This window comes from Sminthopsis crassicaudata, chromosome 2 (assembly GCF_048593235.1).
Source record: "Sminthopsis crassicaudata isolate SCR6 chromosome 2, ASM4859323v1, whole genome shotgun sequence".
Taxonomy (NCBI): Eukaryota; Metazoa; Chordata; class Mammalia; order Dasyuromorphia; family Dasyuridae; genus Sminthopsis; species Sminthopsis crassicaudata.
Genome location: NC_133618.1, coordinates 347802418 through 347822971, shown reverse-complemented (window position 1 = coordinate 347822971; position 20554 = coordinate 347802418). Strand labels below are relative to the sequence as shown.

Here is a 20554-nt window from a genome sequence, read left to right as displayed (position 1 = left end):
CTCCAAATTATTGCTTTAATTTTTTTTTTTCATTGGTTCACCCCTTTCCTTTTTGATGCTGATGATTTGGGTTTTTTCTTTCTTTTTTTGATCAAATTAATCAAAAGTTTATCTATTTTGTTTCTTCTTAAAACCAACTCTTAGTTTTATTAGTTCAATAATTTTTTAAGTTTATATTTTAATTAATCTTTCCTATGCATTTCAAAAATTTTAATTGGGGGTTTTAAATTTATTCTTTTTTTAGTTTTTTTTAGGTACATGCTTAATTTATGATCTCCTCTTTCTATATTTTATTTATGGAGCTATTTAGAGATATAAAATTTCCCTTAAGAACTGTTTTGGCTGCATCCCATAGGTTTTGGTATGTTATCTCATTATTGTCATTTTATTGGATGAAATTACGGATTATTTCTGTTATTTGTTTGACCCACTCATTCTTTAGAATTAGATTATTCAATTTCCAATTGGCTTTTAGTCTCTCTTTCCATGGCTCTCCATCAAATATAATTGTTATTGCATTGTGGGCTGAAATGGAAGCACTTACTATTTCTGCTTTCTGCATTTGATTGTGAGGTTTTTATGCCCTAATAATACATGGTCAATTTTTATGTAAGTGGTATGTATTCCCAAGAAAAAAAGGATTCCTTTTTGCCCTATTCAATTTTTTAGAGGTCTATCGTATCCAGTTTTTCTAGGATCCTATTAACCTTCCTACTTTCTTTATTATTATTTTGTGGTTAGATTTGTTTGATTCTAAGAAGGTAAGGTTGAGGTCCCCCACTAGAATAGTTTTACTGTTTATTTCTTTCTGTAACTGGCTTGAAATCTTCTCTAGGAATTTGCCTACTCTATTACTTGGTGAATGAATACATATTTATTGCCTATTGCTACATTATTTACTGTATCTTTTATCAAAATGTACTTTCCCTCCTTATCTCTTTTAATAAAATCTAATTTTACTTTTGCAGTATCTGAGATCAGATTTGCTTCCCCTGATTTTTTTTAAACTTCATGTGAACTAATTTTTCCATTATACCTCCCCTTTCCTTTTTTTTAGTACAGATTTTTTTCCCCACCCCTTAATGTAAGTAATCCTTACTGTTGTTCCTTGATATATTAATTGTTTTTTTGTCTGGCAGCTTGCAGTATTTTTTCCTTTAGATTATTGTTTTGAAGTTTCACAACAATGTTTCTTGGGGTTTTCTTTGTGGCATCTCTTTTTGAAGATGATCTGTGGGTTTTTTCAATGATATATCCCCCTCTGTTTCCAGTATATTGAAGCAATTTTCCTCAATGATCTCTTATAGAATATTATCCAGGCTTTTTTTATCATGGCCTTTAGGTGGGACAATACTTTTAAAATTGTCTCTTCTGGATTTATTTTCCATGTCAACTATTTTGCCAATAGGTATTTCACATTTTTTTTTCCATTTTTTTTTCACTTTTTAGTTTGTTTGACTGATTCTTGCTGTCTCACAAGGTCATTAGTTTCTATTTGCCCTTGTTTTTAATGTGTAATTTTCTTCAGTTATCTTTTGAATCTATCTATCTATCTATCTACCTATCTATCTATCTATCTATCCCAAATATGACATTTGGTATATTCTCCTGTTTAAGGAGTTGTTTTCTTTAGACAATTTTTTTCTTCCTTTTTCAAGCTATTGACTCTCTCATGAATACCTCTCATTTCTTTTCTCATTTTTTCCTACTTACCTTACCTTTTGAAGTCTTTTATGAGCATTTCCAAGAAGCCTCTCTGAGCTTTAGATCAATTTAACTCACTCTTTGAGATTTCATTTGTGGACTTTCTATCTTCATCTGAGTTTGTGTTTTGGTCTGCTCTGTCACCATAGTAGCTTTCTATGTTCAAGGTACTTTTCTGTTTCTTGCTCATTTTCTTTCCTTTTCTTTTGGTATTTCCTTTTTTTTTTTTTTTTTTTTTTTAAACTTTTATGATAGAGCTCTACTCCTGAGGCAATAGTGGTGCTATCCCAAACTTCCTGTGCAGCTCTGAGCCTCAGCTTTGAACACAGAGGCCCCTTGTGTTTGTAAGGAGATAGCTTTGTCTGCTGTTCATGAAACAGCCTGGTTTCCTAGAGTTTGCCTTCTGAACTGGGACTGGAAGTGTCCCATTGATTTGCTCCTCTACTGAACCCGGACCGAGAGTCTTAGTTGCTGATTTGCTGTGATTGCAACCCTCTCACCAGCTTTCCTACAGTCTATCTTAGTTCACCCAATGAGAGTGATCTTTGTTGAAATATTTTCAGTCTATCTTGAGCTGGAGAGTTGTTTCATTCTGTTAGACTCTGTTCAGATACTTGAATTCATGTAGTTTTTGAGGGAAAGTTGGAGAACTCGAGTAGTTTCCTGATTTTCCTCCACCATCTTGACTGTACCCCCCAAACCTTTGAGTAGCTATTTCATGTCATGTAACCATATCATAACCTTGTTACATTTGGGTGTATGCATGCATGTATGTATGGGTTGTTTATATATCTACTCCACTCATTGATATCTATATGCCTGTTTTACAGTACTTACCATTTTATATATCATTCTTTCTACCTCAAAAATCTGCCACTTTAATCTAACTGGGATGTTTATGTGTGAAGAAATTTTCAGGGTTTGAACTAGTAAAGAGATCTTTTTCTTACATAAATCTTCTTAAAATACTTTGCCTAGATCTTTTCATTGTACTTATATCTTACCTGATATCATACTTATTTGTGATGTTATACTCCCTAATTAGATTGTAGGTTCTTTGAGGAGATTGTAGTTTTTCATCTTGTCTCCACAGAGTATCAGGAGATACTAGGTGGCTCAATATAGAGATTTGAGTTCGATTCTGGTCTCAGATACTTGCTAGTTGTGTGATTCCAGACAAATCACTTAATCTCTCTTTGCCTTAATCAATTAGAGATGGAGGAGCTCCTCCACTCCAGTTCTTTGCCAAGAAAACTCACTAGTTCACTCATAGAGTTGAATACAACTAAATAACTGAACAACAAATGTACTTAATATATGCTTATTGAACTGAATTTGACAAAAAGGAAAAAAAAATTATGGCACTACAAAGTCACTTGCTGAAAGCCACAACAAAAAAAGAGAATTATAGTTTTTATTATGAAATTAGTATTAAAAATCTGACCTACACTGATTGTATTTATAGTAAATGTTAACAAAAGATATTCTGGTACTAGTTTTTAGGGGATTATTTCTCATATCATTGAAAGAATCCATGGATCATCTTCAAAAAGAAAAATGAAATGAAATGAAAATGGCCTATCATTGAAATGTTTTCCATGCTTTTCTGCAGTTTCTAAAACTCAAAGTAAAAATATCTGAGAAAAAATTTTATATCCTTTCAGGATGTTGATGATGGTGATTTGTGTGGGAGTGGAGATGGAATGGGGGGGATTCTGGGGGATTCTACTTTCCTTCTGATTAAAAATAGATTTTGTAGAAATCATAAATCCAGGTCATTTTCATTTCATTTCATTACTGTCTTATGAGAGGTAATAAATTATTTCACTCTAAGCAAAACTAGTGTCATGTAGGAATTTATAAAATTGTCTGTTTGTAGTGTTCTTTTTTGGTTTTCTGCAGGTCTTTGGTGTTATGGGCCAGAACTTGAAACAAGGTTAATGTACTTAGTTCACATCTCTAAAGAAGTTCAGATTCACAAGTCAAGGAGATTCACAAGTTGGGCAGAAATATAAGCAAGAAGCCCTCAGGGCCAGAGCCACAAGCCCACAGAAACCCACAAGCCCACTCTCTGGGAGGAGGAGTCATGGTTCATTCCAACTTCCACCTTTGTGCTGGCTGGAAGCTGAAAGACAAACCTTTGGATTCGGAGACATTTAGAGGGAGCTCTTGGAACAAAGGAGAGAGATAGGCCTCTATTAAAGCTAACCAAGCCCCAAGAAAAGAGACAAGACTTTGAAAGGATATGGACTTTAATTCCTGGCTGCATTCGGGGTGATTGAACTGAACTGAAATTAAGGCTGCCCCCAGAAGCTCCCTAAGAAACCTGCTCCCGGAGAACATTACAATTTAGAGAAGAGAACATCACACTTTGGGGCAGCCTTCTTTTCAGCAGATTAATCACCACAAGAATAGCCAGGTGTTAAAGTCCAAAAGTCTTAATTGGCTCCTTCACCTGGTGCTCAGCTAGCTTGGTCTTCAGAGAGGGCTTGGTTTCAGTGGAGAAAATGCAGGAGGACAGGCCAGCCACCACACGGTTGATGAAGATGGAAATGAATCTATCTCTCCTTGGCTCCAAGAGCTTGAGCTCCCACCTCCAGTATGCTAGTATTCTCTGACTTTATCTCCCAGCCTCTCAGTTCCCCAGGAGAGCCACCAGGAGCCTGACTGAAGGTGGAAAGAAATCTCTCTCGTTGGCTCTGAGATCTTTGGCTCTGAATCTGGATGAGGCTCCCATCTTATATGCTCTACACTGAGTATAAAACCAATCATTATATCACTAGGAAACCATTATTTGTTGTCAGATTAAATCAATCATACTGAATTTAGAGTACTATTAATCACCATGCTAAACTAGATAACCATTTTCTTTATCAATTCCACTGACTTAAAACCTTGTAAGAATCCTTGTTTCAGAGTTCTGGCCCATAACATCTGTTCAATTTATGTTCTTTTTAAAACCAACGAACAAACAAACAAACAAACAAACAAACAAAAAAAAACTCGGAACAAAGTGCTATTATTTTCTACTTGATAAAATGGAGAGAGAAGAATGTTGTTGGGCTGGGAGAAGCTCTATTTCTTTCTGACTGAAGATCAGATCTGGTTAGGATTGGTTTTAATAGGTACACACTAATTAGGCAGCAGGAGTACCTTATTGGTTTACAGCTCCAGGATATGCCCCTAATTACCATTTTAAAAAAGAATAAAGATGGAGAAGTAGAGAATAAATTATATATTTTCTATATTTTTGTATCTTATAGAAACTTGTCTTTTCAGAGAAGCTCAAATGATTTTTCTTCTGTAAGAATATGCAGTCATATTATCTTTAGATATTTTTCCTTTAACATTTTTATTTAAATTTTTGAGTTCCAAATTCTATCCTTCCATTCTTTACCACTTCCTTATAGATAGTACTCAATCAAATTATATGTTATATAATGTGAGAAAGTCTGTAAAACATTTCTATAATTGTAATTTTGTAAAAAAAAATAATGGAATAAAAGAAAAAAACAGAGAAAGTAAAAAAAATCATGCTTCAATATGTACTTCAAATAATGCAATTTCTTTCTCAGGAGGTGGATCATGTTTCATACTTTTGAATTGTCTTGGATCATTGTATTGCTGAGAATATCTAAGCGATTCACAGTTCTTCACTGAACAATATTGTTTTTACTGTGTACAATGTTCTCTTAGTTCTTTTCTGAAAACATTTTGCTTGTCCAAAAATATTCCATTATAGTAATATACCACAGCTTATTTACTAATTTCTTAATTGATGAGCATCCCTTTGATTTCCAGTTCTTAATCACTACAAAAAGAGGTGTTGGTGGAGTTGTGAACCCATCCAAATGTTCTGGAGAACAATCTGGAATTACTGTCCAAAGGGCTATAAAACTGTGCATACCCTTTGATCCGGCAACATCACTGCTGGTCTATATGCCAAAGACATCCAAAAAAAGGGAGAGGGGAAGGATCTATTTGTTCAAAAAATATTTATATTAGCTTTTTCTTGTGTTGGCAAAGAATTAGAAATCTTTTTTTAAAAAAATGTAATTGGCTTAGAAAATTTCTTACATACTCTACTAATTTATCCAAGTTGCCTTATTTCTGGCTAGCTATACTCATTCTCATCCCATATGACAAGAATCTATCTAGGCAAAGATAATGCCAACATGTTCATTTGAAATTACATGAAGCTAGTACTGTTCTCCGACAACCAGATTATCAGTTTTAATAACTAAAAAAGGTAATATATGCAAATCTAGTACTATATAAACATAAGCTATTATTGTTTTGTTCTTTTGTAAGAGAAATAATAGATGATCCTAACTTTACTAATTCAAACTTCATTTTTAAAAAAGTCTTTTATTTTAAATTATTATGATTTTACTAAATATTTCTTATTCTTCTTGATAAATGCAAAAAAATCTAGTTAAAATTAATAAAAGATTTTCTATTAGATTCCAAGGCTTAGTGTATTTTAGACTCAGGCCAAGCAAATGCATGCTAATATACATGAGACAGACTACAAATATAGTACACAGAATTTTTTCCATATGCATATGTGTGTACACATTTACTTTTTTTTTTTTTTTACCAAGTTTAGCTCATTATTATCCATTGCAATTATTATTTTTTTTTGGCTGAGATAATTTGGGTTAAATGATTTGCCCAGGGTCACACAGTTAGTAAACATTAAATGTCTGAGACCAAACTTAGGTCCTCCTGACTTCAGGACTGGTGCTCTATCCACTGAGCCACCTAGCTGCCCCCATTGCAATTCTTAAAAACAGTAGTGACAATTACTTGTGAAGGCACATTAAAAATAAGATAATCCTCAAACATGTTCTTATGACTCCATACTAGATTTATTAGTGTGACTAAAACATGATTCCTTCATCAATATGACCTCAGCATAGAAATTTTTATAAAGCATCTTTTGTACCACTACTTCTTGATGCATATATATAATTCTCTTTAGTGCTATCAAAGGTCATGTGTAAACATTGAGAAAAAAAAAGTATTCTTATGTTTATACAGTAATTATAGCTTCTTTTAAACATCTTCATTTTTAATTTATTCAGAAACATATTCAATATTAAAATATGCAGGTATTTGAAATCTTGACCTAATACAAGGGATTTAGATTTGTACAATATTTACCCTGTTGAGTTTTGATTTTGAAGTAGGTAATATGAGAAGACATGTCCAGTTCAGTTATACCATATTTATATGTAACTTTAAAATAAATCGGGACAAAAGAAATAGTTTCAAGGCATGCTCTAAGTCTTTAGCCACCCATTGGTAAAGGTCTATAGTTAATATACATTTGGATAAATAACCCAAACTCAGCAACAAAATGGTTAAACATTTGTGATTTGATTTTATCTCAGATTGGTATGTCATTGAAGTGTTCCACTTCTAACAACTGTTTGTTAAGTGAAGGCTTTAGTATTTACATAGTGTTGAATGAAGCAGCCTGGTCACCAGATGTGATTACTTCTCCAGACTGAAGCTTTCAGTCAGATCACCGTCCTAATGGTCCCTGTTTCAACTTTCTTCCTCAAGACATCCACCAACCTTTCCAACCTAGAATGGGGGAAGGGGAATGAGGAATTAGTGTTAAGAATGTACTGGCTGAAAAGGCCAGTGTTTGTACTGGACCAAACTGGTGGTCATGTTAAGAAACAAAGCATTATTGTAAAAGAGACATAGAGGTACAGAATGCCAACAGCTTAAGAAAAACTTTAACTGATAGCTTAGGTAAAGAAGAAATAGTTCAATTCTGATTTTATGTCATGAAATATCAAAGATTTCCTTGATAGCTTAGGAATATGTTATAATGTAACTGTCTATGCATAAATACTTTTTTCATTCAGTAATCTCATTTTTTATTATAGCTTTTTATTTACAAGATATATGCATGGGTAACTTTTCAGCATCAACAATTGCAAAACCTTTTGTTCCAATTTTTCCCCTCCTTCCCCCCACCTCCTCCCTCAGATGGCAGGTAGACCAATAAATGTTAAATATGTTAAAGTATATGTTAAATACATGTATACATGTCCATACAGTTATTTTGCTGCACAAGAATAATTCAACTTTGAAATGGTGTACCATTAACCTGTGACAAAAATAGAGGGATTAGGAATTCTATGTAGTGGTTCACACTCATTTCCCTGAGTTCTTTCGCTGGGTGTAGCTGGTTCAATTCATTACTGTTCAATTGGAACTGATTTGTTTCATCTCATTGTTGAAGAGATATGCATAAATATAATTTGCATTCTTTAACAATAAGATGTTGACAATGTTATTGTTAACAATAACAATGTGGACAGCTCCATCACTACAGTTTCAAAACTGTATAGTCAATTATAAATACAGTCAACTGTATTACAATGTAGCACCTTTTGAGACAAGTGTCCTTTTTATTACAGGGGAAAACTTGCATCTATTAGTAGCTTATATGATCCTTCATATTTAGCATATTACATAGCATTTTAATTGATAAAATATACTTAACTTTTCTTCATTTAAAAATAGACAGTGATGGTAATGGATCATTTAGTAATCAGAATGAGTTTATTGGTGTGACAAGGGCAAAGGATCCATTTCTAAAACCTTTAAGTCCTGCCAGCTTGCAAATTATATAAAATGATTTGTGAGCAATACAGTTATAATTCCCAAAGACAATAAAATTTTTTATTCCAAACTACTTTCAAAAAGATTTCTAGAAATCATACACATAATCAACAACAACAAAACCACTCAGATTATGATACCATTCTTTATATGTTATTTAGGCAACTCATTGGGAAGGCAATCTTGTTTTTCTATACTCAATGGGAATTTTGCAAGACTATAGAATTAGGCTATTAGTTAGATTTCTTCTTTGGGAGAGGAAAGTTCTTTGCTTAACACAAAGATTTGAAATCCCCTTTGATGTTACATAGAGAAATCTTTCTTTAAAAATGCAAAATTTGCCCAGAAGTTTTCATTGAATTTATAACACTCATTCAATGAATGTAATCATTTTCATCCTACAAGGACTTTCCTTGCAACACATTCCAGTTTGCTCCCTGGTTTGTCTCCTTTTTATGGGATCTATGCCTGGAGGTTCTTTCACAAATAAATACATAGCACAAAACTAGACACTGAAGGAAAGAAGGTATTCTACGTGCCACATAGTTGGATTAGATTATGTGGATGTTTTGGGGGGAGTCAATTATCATCCTGAAAATTAACTCAAAGTTAATCAAATTATTTATTTTAAAGTTTTTGTTATGCCAAATAAAATGACTAAATTCTAAGCAGCAAAAGTTTTTGGAGAATATTATCATAATTACTAAAGAAAAGCACAATGCCATTTTTTTGATATGCATGATGAGTATCACACAAGTAATCTTAAAATGATCAAAACAGTCTTTAACAAATGGCAAACATAGAAGTAGCAGCCAGGAGATTCATTGGAAAATTCATTATATTCACAGATTAGGAAGCATTAGTTAGATTTTTTACAGAGATAATTTCAGTGCTTTGCTTCTATATCAGCACCCATATTACTATAAATATCTTATAATAGATAGCAAAGTTTCACTATTTAGGGCTGTTTGAAAGATAAAATAGGAAACAATATGAAAGTCTGAATATTTAATATTCCTGTTATGTTATTTTTACTAATTTTCAAACAAATTGCTAATAAAATGTTTTCAAACAGAGATCTTACTGGTTGTGCTTATGCCACAGAATAGCAATCTTCATATAACATATTAAAATATCTAAAATAGCTTTTTCTTCTAAATAGGTTAAATATATTCCATCATGATATTATGTATATGATTAGTTTGTTTCAATGAATCCTCCTATCATAAAGCAACAGTATTCATTATTACAAATTCAGAATTAATAATTTTAATTAAAGAAGTTTGATTAAATTGTGCCTCTTCTGTTATATCTTTCAGATTGACCCACATTGTCTTGGCTCCTTCTTAATAATTACAATACTTTTCTCTTTAAAATAATCTTGCTGAGATAAGGGATTAGTAAAAAAGTATCATGTTTTGCAGTGTCTAGTATTTCAACAACTACTAGAACAACAACATTCTCAATTTATCCTCATTAAATTTTAGTGCCCAAACACTGCCCTTCTACTCTCAGCAGCTTTAGAGGCTCCCAACTCCAATTTAGGATCAAAGTAATACAGATGCAGGATGGCACTTAGTCAAAGCTCTAGTAGATACTTGCTAACTGAAATGGAACTGCAGCTTTATCTCTGATTTGAGCTATAAATAGCTTTTTCGATGGGATAACCTCCCTAGTATCTGCAGACTTCTAACTAGTTGTCTGCTTGTTTTGACTAGGCTTCAAAAAGGCATCCACTACAGTTTCTCTATATATTTCTTGAAGGATATTTGGTCTACTGTTTTTCCCCAAGCTTTGCAGAAGTAGTTGACTTCAATGGGCTGGGCTGCTCACATCTACACTATCATCTCTACCTCTCTCACAACACTTCTATTCTTCTAACACAGTCTGAAAAAGGAATCCAAATACACTGGGTCATGGAATTATTTCCCTATTATTTATATTATTATATATTTATATATATTATTTACATAATATATAATTTTCTTACAGATAATTTAAGGATAAGTTTATGGTAAAATAACTTAGAACCAATAGCTATACTTTTTACAGCATTTAGACTAGAATAAGAAGGAACTTGAGATCAATTGGTTAACATAATATGGAACTACCATTTATCCTTTCACTCTGTCCATGACACTGCTGCCAACCTAATGCAGGCTCTCATCACTTCATGCCTGATTCATCTACTTCCTACTGTTCATAGTCTGCTGGTTTATTCCCACTTCAATCCAATCAATTCAGTGACACCAGCCTCTTTATTACACGAACAAGACACTCCATCTTAATGCCAGGTATTTTCTATCTCCCATACATGGAATGCTCTCTCTTCTTATCTCTTACCTCCCGGTTTCAAGTGCTGACTAAAATCCCATCTTTTTCAGGAAGTCTTTTTCAATTCCCTTTAATGCTATTACCTTTCCTCTGTAAATTATTTCTTATTTGTCCTGCATATGTCTTCTTTATACCTTGTTGTTTGCTTGTTGTGTCTCCCATTGTGAGCTTCTCAAAGATAGAGATTTTCTTCTATTGTCTTTTTTTTTTTTCCCGTATCCCCAGTGCTTAGCATAGTTTACTGGCACATAGTAGACATTTAGTAGATGATTATTGATTGACTTTCTCATTCATTCATACTTAGTGTATATTTAATTTACTTTGCATAAAATAAAAGAAGTTTTAAAAGTTTATATTATTTAGATTTATCAATGTTAAGTGAATGATATTATTCTATATTATTGAACCACAATTTAACTATCAAATGTAGTTGGATTTTTGGGTCACTTCTAACTTTTTATAATCATATATAATTATGCTATTATAAACTTTGAAATTATAGATCTTCTATTTTAAAAATTCTCACTTAAAATAATTTTATAGTTTTTTTTAAAATATTGCCTTAATTTCTCTCAGTATTCCTCTCTTTTCCTGCTCCCATTTTCCCATCCCTTATAACAAATCATACTTTTAAAGGAAAATTTTTAAAAAGAAGAGAAAAAGTCAGCAAAATTAATCATTTAATTAAAAAGAACAGATGATATAAGCAATGTGTAACTCATTGTCCTCTCACCTCTATAAAGGAGTCATATGGAGGTGTCATTTAAAATCTCTGCTTTGGTGTCAGGCATGTCCTTTGTAATTTTGTAACTTTCACTTTTGGCTTTTCCTTCCTTTTCTATTATTGTATATACTATTTTCTTGGTTCTGTTTACTCTACTCTGAATCAGTCTGTGTAGATCTTTCTTTTTTTTCTCTGTATTCATCATATTAATTATTATATCTCTTGAAATTGATGTGTCACAATTAGTTTATCAATTTCCTAACTGATAGGCATCTACTTTGTTTCAATTCTTTGCTATCAAAATAAGTTCTGCTATAAATATTTTGGTGTATATAGAGTCTATATCAATGACTTCCTTAGGTTATTAGCTTTGTAGCAAGATCTCAGTGTGTAGAAGTTCCAAATTGTTTTCTAAAATAGCTATAACAATTCATAGCTTCTCCAAATAATGTACTATTGTGGATAATATCTTCCTATATCTTCCTATAACGCTTGCAGCATTAACTATTCTTATCTTTTGTAATCTTTTCCCAATTTGCAGAGTGTGAGACAAAAGTTCAATATTATTTTGATTTGTATTTATATTATTATGGATGATTTGGAACATTCTTCATATAATTTTCAATTCTTTAGAGATGTTATTCATATACTCTGAATACTTATTTAGTAGAGAATGTTTTTTATTTACTCTATATCTGTCAGCTGCCTTTATAGTTTTGTTTTTTCTTAACACTTATGGAAAACATTCTCAGAAATGGAGTGTTGGATCAAAAGTATTATTATTATTATTTTTTTTTTTAGCATTTTGTAAGTTGTCAATTCAATCAACAATGAATAAGTATACCTTTTTCTCTACAACAGAATTATCAAACGTGTGGCCCAAGTTAGGGAAGACAAACCATATTATAATGTAATTGGGAGACTTAACAAAATTTTTAAAAAAGAATATAATGGGGTTTTCTAAGTCACCATGTGGGCTGCAGGTATTCTTACCTATAGTTTAGTGGCTCCAGTTTCTGTTTGGGTTTGAAACTGCTATTCTACAACCTCATTATGACTAAATTCTGTTACTTTTAATTATTTTTGCTAAATGTTAAATTTGAAGTAATATCTTCAAGTTCCTTTAATTTGTATCATTTCAAGCCCTAGTAAAAATTTTCAAAAAGATTATTGATAATACAAAGTTCACATTTTTAAAAATTACATCTACTTCTTACTGTTCAGCAATCTAAAAATATAACTGGAAAGCAGTTTGACAGAAATTAGATTAAACCAATACATTATACCATACATATATAAGCCTGAAATTGATATATGAACTAAGCTGATAATCACAGTGATAAAATGGATAATTTGATAAGATGATATTTAAAAAAAAATTTGCACAAACAAAATCAGTGCAATAGAGGTAACTGTTGTTTTATCTCAAATCCAACAAATAAGCAATTATAACAATTATAACAAATGATGGAAATTAATCAACATTGTAACTGGTACATTATTGGTGGAGTTGTGAATTGGTACAACCATTCTAAAAATGGTTTACATTGTTAAGATAGTGACCAAAATGTCCCTACTTTTGGACCCAGAAATATGACTGCTAGATATATGCCCCAAGTGAAGGAATGATAAACAGGAACATGTCATATACACAAAAATGTTTATAGTAGCAATTTTTAAGGAGCAAAGAACTAGAAACATAACATATGCTCATTGATTGGAGAATTGCTAACTAAAATGTGGCATATGAATATAATTAATATCAGTGGCTTAAAAAATGAGGAATCTGTCATACACATATATACATATATGTTTATGAGCTTAGGAAGACTTATACGAACTGATGGAAAATGAATAAGCAGAGCCAAGAAAAGATTATACAAAATGACTATAACAATGTAAATGGAAAGAATAATATGAACCAAACAACTGAAGCTAAGTCTAAGAACATTTAATGAGAAAGGTTGAACCAAAGGAGAAATAAGAGAAAGTCCCTCTCCTTTGCAAAGGAAGGAGACTATGAGATAGGAAAAGCTACATATAATGCTGAACTTGGTTGATGTATTGTTTTTCTCTCTCTGTCTCTGTCTCTTTCTCTCATTCTTTATTATAAGTGATGGTTCTTGTGGTGGAGAAAAGAAACAAATTTAAAATCTTTATATTTATTAGAGAGAAACATCTTTTATGGGGCTAGATATATCTCTTGGCTCCTTACCTGCATGCAGTGAACTATAGTGGTTTCATAGTGAACACAGTTTCTTATGTTTGATGAGTGAGAGGGGGGAGTAATTTTATCAGAGGGACTTTCCTTCTCTGTAGCCATTAAGATTGAGGCTCTACTTTTTTGGACCTTTTTTCTACAAGATACTATTTTCTGCTTAGGGAGGAGGGAAGGGCAGGTTCTCAAAGTTACAAATTAAAGTAGATTAATTTCTTAAAGTTTTATTGTTTATAGTCTCTTGATTAAAAGTACTGTGAGTGACAAAGAATTTACATCTTAAATATTCTCTTGAAATCATCAATTATTCCTTTTGAATCCTGGTCCCCGATCTCAAGAGATTCAGAAAGAAATCTGAAGTATAATATTTTTTTGTGGTTTTATCCATTGTCCCAGTCATAAATTTAAGTACTATGCCCTTGTTATGGATATCTGTTTAAATCGACTAATAAACTTTTTCTATGAGCATCAACGCTTTATATTTCTAATAAGAAATTTGACAAGTAATACAAATCTATGTATGGTCACCTGAGGTTTACAAAGCATTCTTATAACTGCTGTTGTAAAAAAATTGGAGGTCTATTGGTGAAAAGTCTTTCCATATTTGGCTAGGCTGGTTCCTGAAGAACAGATAAATCTATTGCTAGAACTTTCTTGAATGTCTTTCCATTCTGATAAAACTTGCCAAAGCTCAAGAATTCAGGAATACCTCAAGGATGTATATCTCAGGAACTCAGTAATACCTTGAGGAGGAAATTTAAATTGAGGAGAAACTTAAAAACTCATTAAAAAATACCACTAATTTTCCAGCAATGGAATAAAATAGTTTTTGAAGAATTATGTTTATAAGTTATCCAAGTGTAAAAGATTTATGTGGCAATATGAACAAAAGTCATAATGATGATGGGAAGGCATAGATTGGTTATAATCTTTTCCCTTATATTGATGAAATTAGTAACTATTAAAAGTATGAAGCAAACCATTCGGATAGATTTTATTTTAAAATTATCTGAGATAATATTGCCAAAAAGGAAAATAACAGTTTCAAACTAAAGGCCTTAAACCACCAAGGCTGAAGAAAAAAAAGTTTCAGATTTTGGGATTTCATTAAGTTTACACAAAAATGATTTATTTCAAAATCACATATTTCCTGTGCAGAAAAGACCTAAAGCAACATATGTACAGAGAAAAAAACAGCTCTAACCAAATTCCTTTTATATTTGAATTCTGATTTCTATGACACTGGGAATGTAATTTCTTATCTTTAATATCCATGTACTCCACAGCTAATACTTTTCAAGCACTACAGCAGAATTGAAATTAAATTATACATATCTTTCTTTTATGTATTAAAGCTTTTATATTAAGGATTAATGGGTCCTGTTCTCCCTAGTGTCTAAATCCTTTCATGTTAGTAAGTTAGATGCTTAGAGAAGCTCATTAACTCTTTCAGGGTATTGGAGTATGACAGTGAACAATAGGAGGTAATTCTTCCACTCAAAAGAAACCAGTTCATCATTTCCTAAGGCCATAGAACATGGCACTGGCTCAACAATATTTGTAGACATCTGTATTCTAGAGGATCTATAAAAATAAGCAGCAATGGTAATAAGAAATAATATTTTGATTTCAGGTCATGTGATCAACAAGATGATAGACTAGATCTTTTTTCCTGAGTCACTACTAACTCTGACTGAGTCCCCTATAATCTCTCAAAGAGGAGTTTTAAGTCTGATACAGGAGTACAGCTGAATACATAGGACAAAAAAAGAATAAGCCTTGACAATAAAAGGCCTGCCAAGCAACATTGAAAAATATTAATCATGAAGTTGTTCAGTATTAGCTTTTGTTCTCATTAGCTTTCATGACACACAAATCAGTAGAAACTGGCCTGTTCCTGGGACTTCACCTGCAGATTCTGATGGTCTAACACATTTCCTGTCTACTACCAACCCACAAGACATATACATTTTCTAATTCAATTCAATCACATGGTAGGGAATGCAATGGTGCCTTATTACTGGTTGGTTAATCCTTAGGCCCGACTTTGTTGCATAGTTTTCACTCAGGAGCACCTTATGTTCCCCTACCCAGTCCTAAAAAAACGGCAGATATTGACTGAACCCACCAGAAAAAGGAATAATGAAGAATAAGGGAAGAACTGGAGCATAGGGTTATTGTTAGTGGCTATGCCACATATAGAGAAAAAGGATTGAAACCCAGAAACTCAGAGCAACTTCCACCTCCTAAGTAGATGGTTCTAACAGGGATTGAGTGTAGCAAAACATAAATCCTCTGTATTCTGATGGAAGTGGAAATCTCCAACATAAAGAAGATCCAACTCAACTTCCAGTTGATCAATGATGGACAGAGGTAGCTACACCCAGAGAAGGAACACTGGGAAGTGAATGTAAATTGTTAGCACTAATGTCTGTCTGCCCAGGTTACTTGTGCCTTCGGAATCTAATGCTTATTGTGCAACAAGAAAATGGTATTTACACACATGTATTGTATCTAGGTTATATTGTAACACATGTAAAATGTATGGGATTGACTGTCATTGGGGGAGGGAGTAGAGGGAGGGGGGATAACTTGGAAAAATGAATACAAGGGATAATATTATAAAAAATATATAATAAAAAAAAACATAAATCCTCCAAATAGGAGAAGGCTGAGGAAGGTTTGCAGTCCAGCACTGTGTTTATATTCAAGAACAAAGAGGGAAAAGTAAGTGAGTGATGGGGGAACATAAGAAAAAGAGTACTGTAACAAAAGATTTTGAGAGGGAAAAAATAATGAAAATCTAGATTGTCATGAGCACACATGGGCACACATACAATTAACACAAACACGCACACACACACACACACACACATATACACTCACACACACCCTCTACCAAAAAGGAACTTATACCCAGAAGGTTGTTATAACTCTCAAGGGGATTATAAAGATCTCTTTCTAAATATTATAAAATGAGGGAAATTTAACCAATTTCTGATAAAACAGGAATCTGGTGGCACAGGAGATAGAGTGCTGGAGATGGAATCAAGAAGACCTGAGTTAAAATCTAGTCTCAGACATTTATAAGCTACATGACCCTGGACAAATCACAACTCTTTGTGACTCAGTTTTCTCAACTATAAATAGGGAATAACGATAGTGTTAAATACACAACAATCCTTCAAGATTAATATCATTATCAGTACCTATCTTGAAGGATTGTTGTATATTTAACACATCCCTGGCACATAGTGTTATTACTGTATAGTCACTTCCAATCATGTCTGACTCTTTGTAAGTGCTTTTGGACAAAGATAGTAGAATGGTTTATTATTTCCTTCTACAGCACATTTGACAGATGAGGAAACTGAGACAGTGTTAAGTGACTTGCCCAGGGTTATACATCTAGTAAGTGTCTGAGGTCAGAATTGAACTCAAAAAGATAAACCTTCCTAACTCCACACCTGACACTCTATTCACTGTATTACCTAGCTGTCCCTGGAACATATAAATACTTACTCCTTTTCTTTCCCTCTTTCCCTCTGTCCTTTCTGTGGAATCTCAAGAAAGAATGAAACAAGAACAAGGAATTCCAGAACATTTCAGAAGAGAAATATGATTTATAGAAAAAATGAATAAATGTAAAAATTAATATTTGTAAAAATTTGTATTTATCAAAGCAGAAAAAAAATGACTTGGCACATTAGAAAAACATTGAATCCATTGTATCAAGCTTCTTCAAAGACACACACAAAAAAAGAATAACAGATTTGGCAAACAAAAATACTGAATCAGAGGAAAACCTGACAAATATGAAGGAAAAGGCCATGAAAGTTGAGAGTTGAGTTCTCTATGCAAGCCAAAATCAATGACCTTTAAGAAAGGATACACAGAGATAATTAAAGGATAACTGAGCTCCCAAAACTTGACAAATTAAAAAACAATCCTTGAGCACTGTAACTTACAAAATAACCTTAGAAAACTTCCCTAAACTTCAGAATAGAAAACAAAACACCAATAAAATAATCCACAGAGATTCCCTATCCCACCTCTTGTCATCATAAAACTAAGTAAAATTTCAAGACACAGGATGGTTAAACTGAACAATTCCAATAGCAAACAAGATATTTTGCAAGCTGAAGAAAGAATGAACTTTGTAAAGGAAATCGAATTCAAGTAAAAGACTATTTTGTACCTACTAGACTCTACAGAAATATATCCTAAAAAGTAAAGGAATTGAAGATACAACTCTGAAAACATGAGCATAATTATTAAAACATGGACATTTATTAAAAGAGAAGTATGATGCATTTCTGCAAAAAAAATGTATGTGAAACAATCAATTTTCTTTTTTTTTAACTTTTATTTATTTGTTTGTTTATTTGTTCATTCATTCATTACTTTATTCCTTTATTTATTTATTATTAAAGCTCTTAATTTACAAAGCATATGCATGGGTAATTTTCCCAACATTAACCCTTGCATAACCTTTTGTTCTATATTTTTCTCTCTTTCCCCCCACTACCTCCCCTGGCTGGCAGGTAGTCCAATACATGTTAAATACGTTGAAATACATGTTAGATTCAATATATGCATACATATTTATACAGTTATCTTGTTGCACAAGAAAAATCAGATCAAGAATGAAGAAAATGAAAAAGAAAACAAAATGCAAGCAAATAACAACAGAGAGAGTGAGAATGCTATGTTGTGTTCCATACTTTGTTCCCATGGTTCTCTCTCTGGGTGTAGATAGCTCTTTTCATCACTGCACAAGTGGAACTGGTTTTAATTATCTCAATGTTGAAGAGAGCCAATGTCTATCAGAATTGATCATAATATAGACTTATTGTTGCTGAGTATAATTATTTCTTGCTTCTTAGCATCAATTCATGTAGGTCTCTCCAACCCTCTCTGAAATCATCCTGCTGGTTGTTTCTTACAGAACAATAGTATTCTATAGCATTCATATACCATAATTTATTCAGCCATTCTCCAATTAATGGGCATCCACTCAGTTTCTTGTCACAAAGAGGGCTGCCACAAACATTTTTGCAATGTAGGTCCCTTTTCCTCCTTTAAGATCTCTTTGAGATATAAACCCAGTAGAAACACTGCTGGATCAAAGGATATGCACAGTTTGATAACTTTTGGAGCATAGTTCCAAACTGCTGTCCAGAATGGTTGGATCCGTTCACAGTACCACCACCAATGTATCTGTCCCAGCTTTTCCACGTTCCCTCCAACATTCGTCATTATTTTTTTCCTGTCATCTTAGCCAATCTGAGAGGTATATAGTGAGTGGTATCTTAGAGTTGTCTTAACTTGCATTTCTCTGAGCAATAATCTCATATGATTAGAAATGGTTTTAATTTCTTCATCTGAAAATTATTTGTTCATATCTTTTGATCATTTATCAATTGGAGAATGACCTAAACTATTATAAATTTGAGTCAATTCTCTATATATTTTAGAAATGAGGACTTTATCAGATCCTTTGAATGTAAAAATCAAAATAATCAGTTTTCAAACATTCAAAATAGTAAAACACAAGAAAAATATATTTACCAGTTAATTATATAAATATATTATTTAAAAGTATAATTTCCAAAGAAAACTAGTAAAATTAATTATCCTGTCTGTATTCAGTATTTAAAGAAAGAGAAATAAAGAGAATCAGTGATCTATAGAGTAAAAAACAAAACAAAGAGAGATCATCACAATTAAAACATAAGAAAAGGAAAAATAAGCATAATTTAAAGAAAAACTAAAAAAAAAAGAATAAAAGAAAAAACTAAAATACTATGGACTATCCCATTACCCACTGACAGGTGAATAAATGTTATTCTGTGAGGCAAATTTGCATAATAGAAGAGTTCCTAAATGAAGAGAATGGAGATAGAGGATAGTGATGAATAGGAATGTATGCTTATCTAAGTACCTAAGAATACTAAGTATTCTTAATAACCTCACCATTCAGTAAATGCTCCAGCCCCTCTCTATAAGGTATAAGATTATCAGCAATAGAGCCTGTGGTAGAAATAGTGCTACCAAACATTGATGATGATAATCATTATGTTAATAGCTATTGTTTCCTTTTTTTTTTTCCTTCAGGCCATTTAATTTTCTTTAAAACATGGGAGCTACATAGAATGCACTTAATTCAATGGCGAATGCCTGGAGCTGGTTCATCCCAAGACCTGGGTAGAAGTGAAAAAAGGATAGGACTAAGGGTGGACTAAAGACTCCCTGCCTCCATATATACGCCCAGATAAGATTGAACTAAGAATATAACCAATTAAAAAAAATAAAACAACTGAGTCATGGTGGGTGGAGAGGAGAATATCGGAAGAGCTATAGCTTGAGACCTGGGTTTCTATAAAGAACTAAGTGAAATCTAGGTATTTTCTTTATCCTCTCCCCCTCTGACTGAAAAGCCTCTCTACAGCAGTAAGGTATATCCACAAATATTATGGGATCATCAAAATGCTAAGACTTCAAAAAGTGTATGAATATATAAATTATTTCCCTTTTGAATAGCCCCTTGATCAATCCTTGGGTTTCTCTTCTTTTGAGGCTCTTATGTCTATTAGATTTTAAAATGCTAGTCCAGTCACTGATGATATTTTCCTTAACTCTGGTTTCTTCTTTCTTCAGTTCTGCCATCACCTCTGCTGGCCTCTGCCTCAGTCTTATTGTTGGAAGATGGGGAAGATTCTTGTACTTTTTAACACTTCACTCTCCTCAGGAAATGTTAACTTTCACATTGTCTCTGTTATGCCACAGTCTCTTTGAACTGTTCTACCTCAATTTCCCTACATTAATTTCCCTGAATTATATCTCCATTGTCCTGTTTGATAGCATGCAATCCCCACCTTTTTCCTGTCCATTAGGACTGCACTACCCCTTCTAAACATTCCAAAAGA

At 32.6% G+C, this 20554-nt stretch overlaps 1 protein-coding gene across 1 annotated transcript in view; it reads right to left on the bottom strand.

Moving 5' to 3' along the window:
- Positions 1-6282: 6282 nt before the first annotated feature.
- LOC141556503 (mirror-image polydactyly gene 1 protein-like) overlaps positions 6283-20554 on the bottom strand; it is a 175378-nt gene continuing 161106 nt past the window's right edge. Inside the window, exon 3 of the mRNA XM_074290703.1 lies at positions 6283-7296. Coding sequence (XP_074146804.1) covers positions 7230-7296 — 67 coding nt within the window. The 3' untranslated portion in view covers positions 6283-7229. The remainder of the gene's footprint in view (positions 7297-20554) is intronic.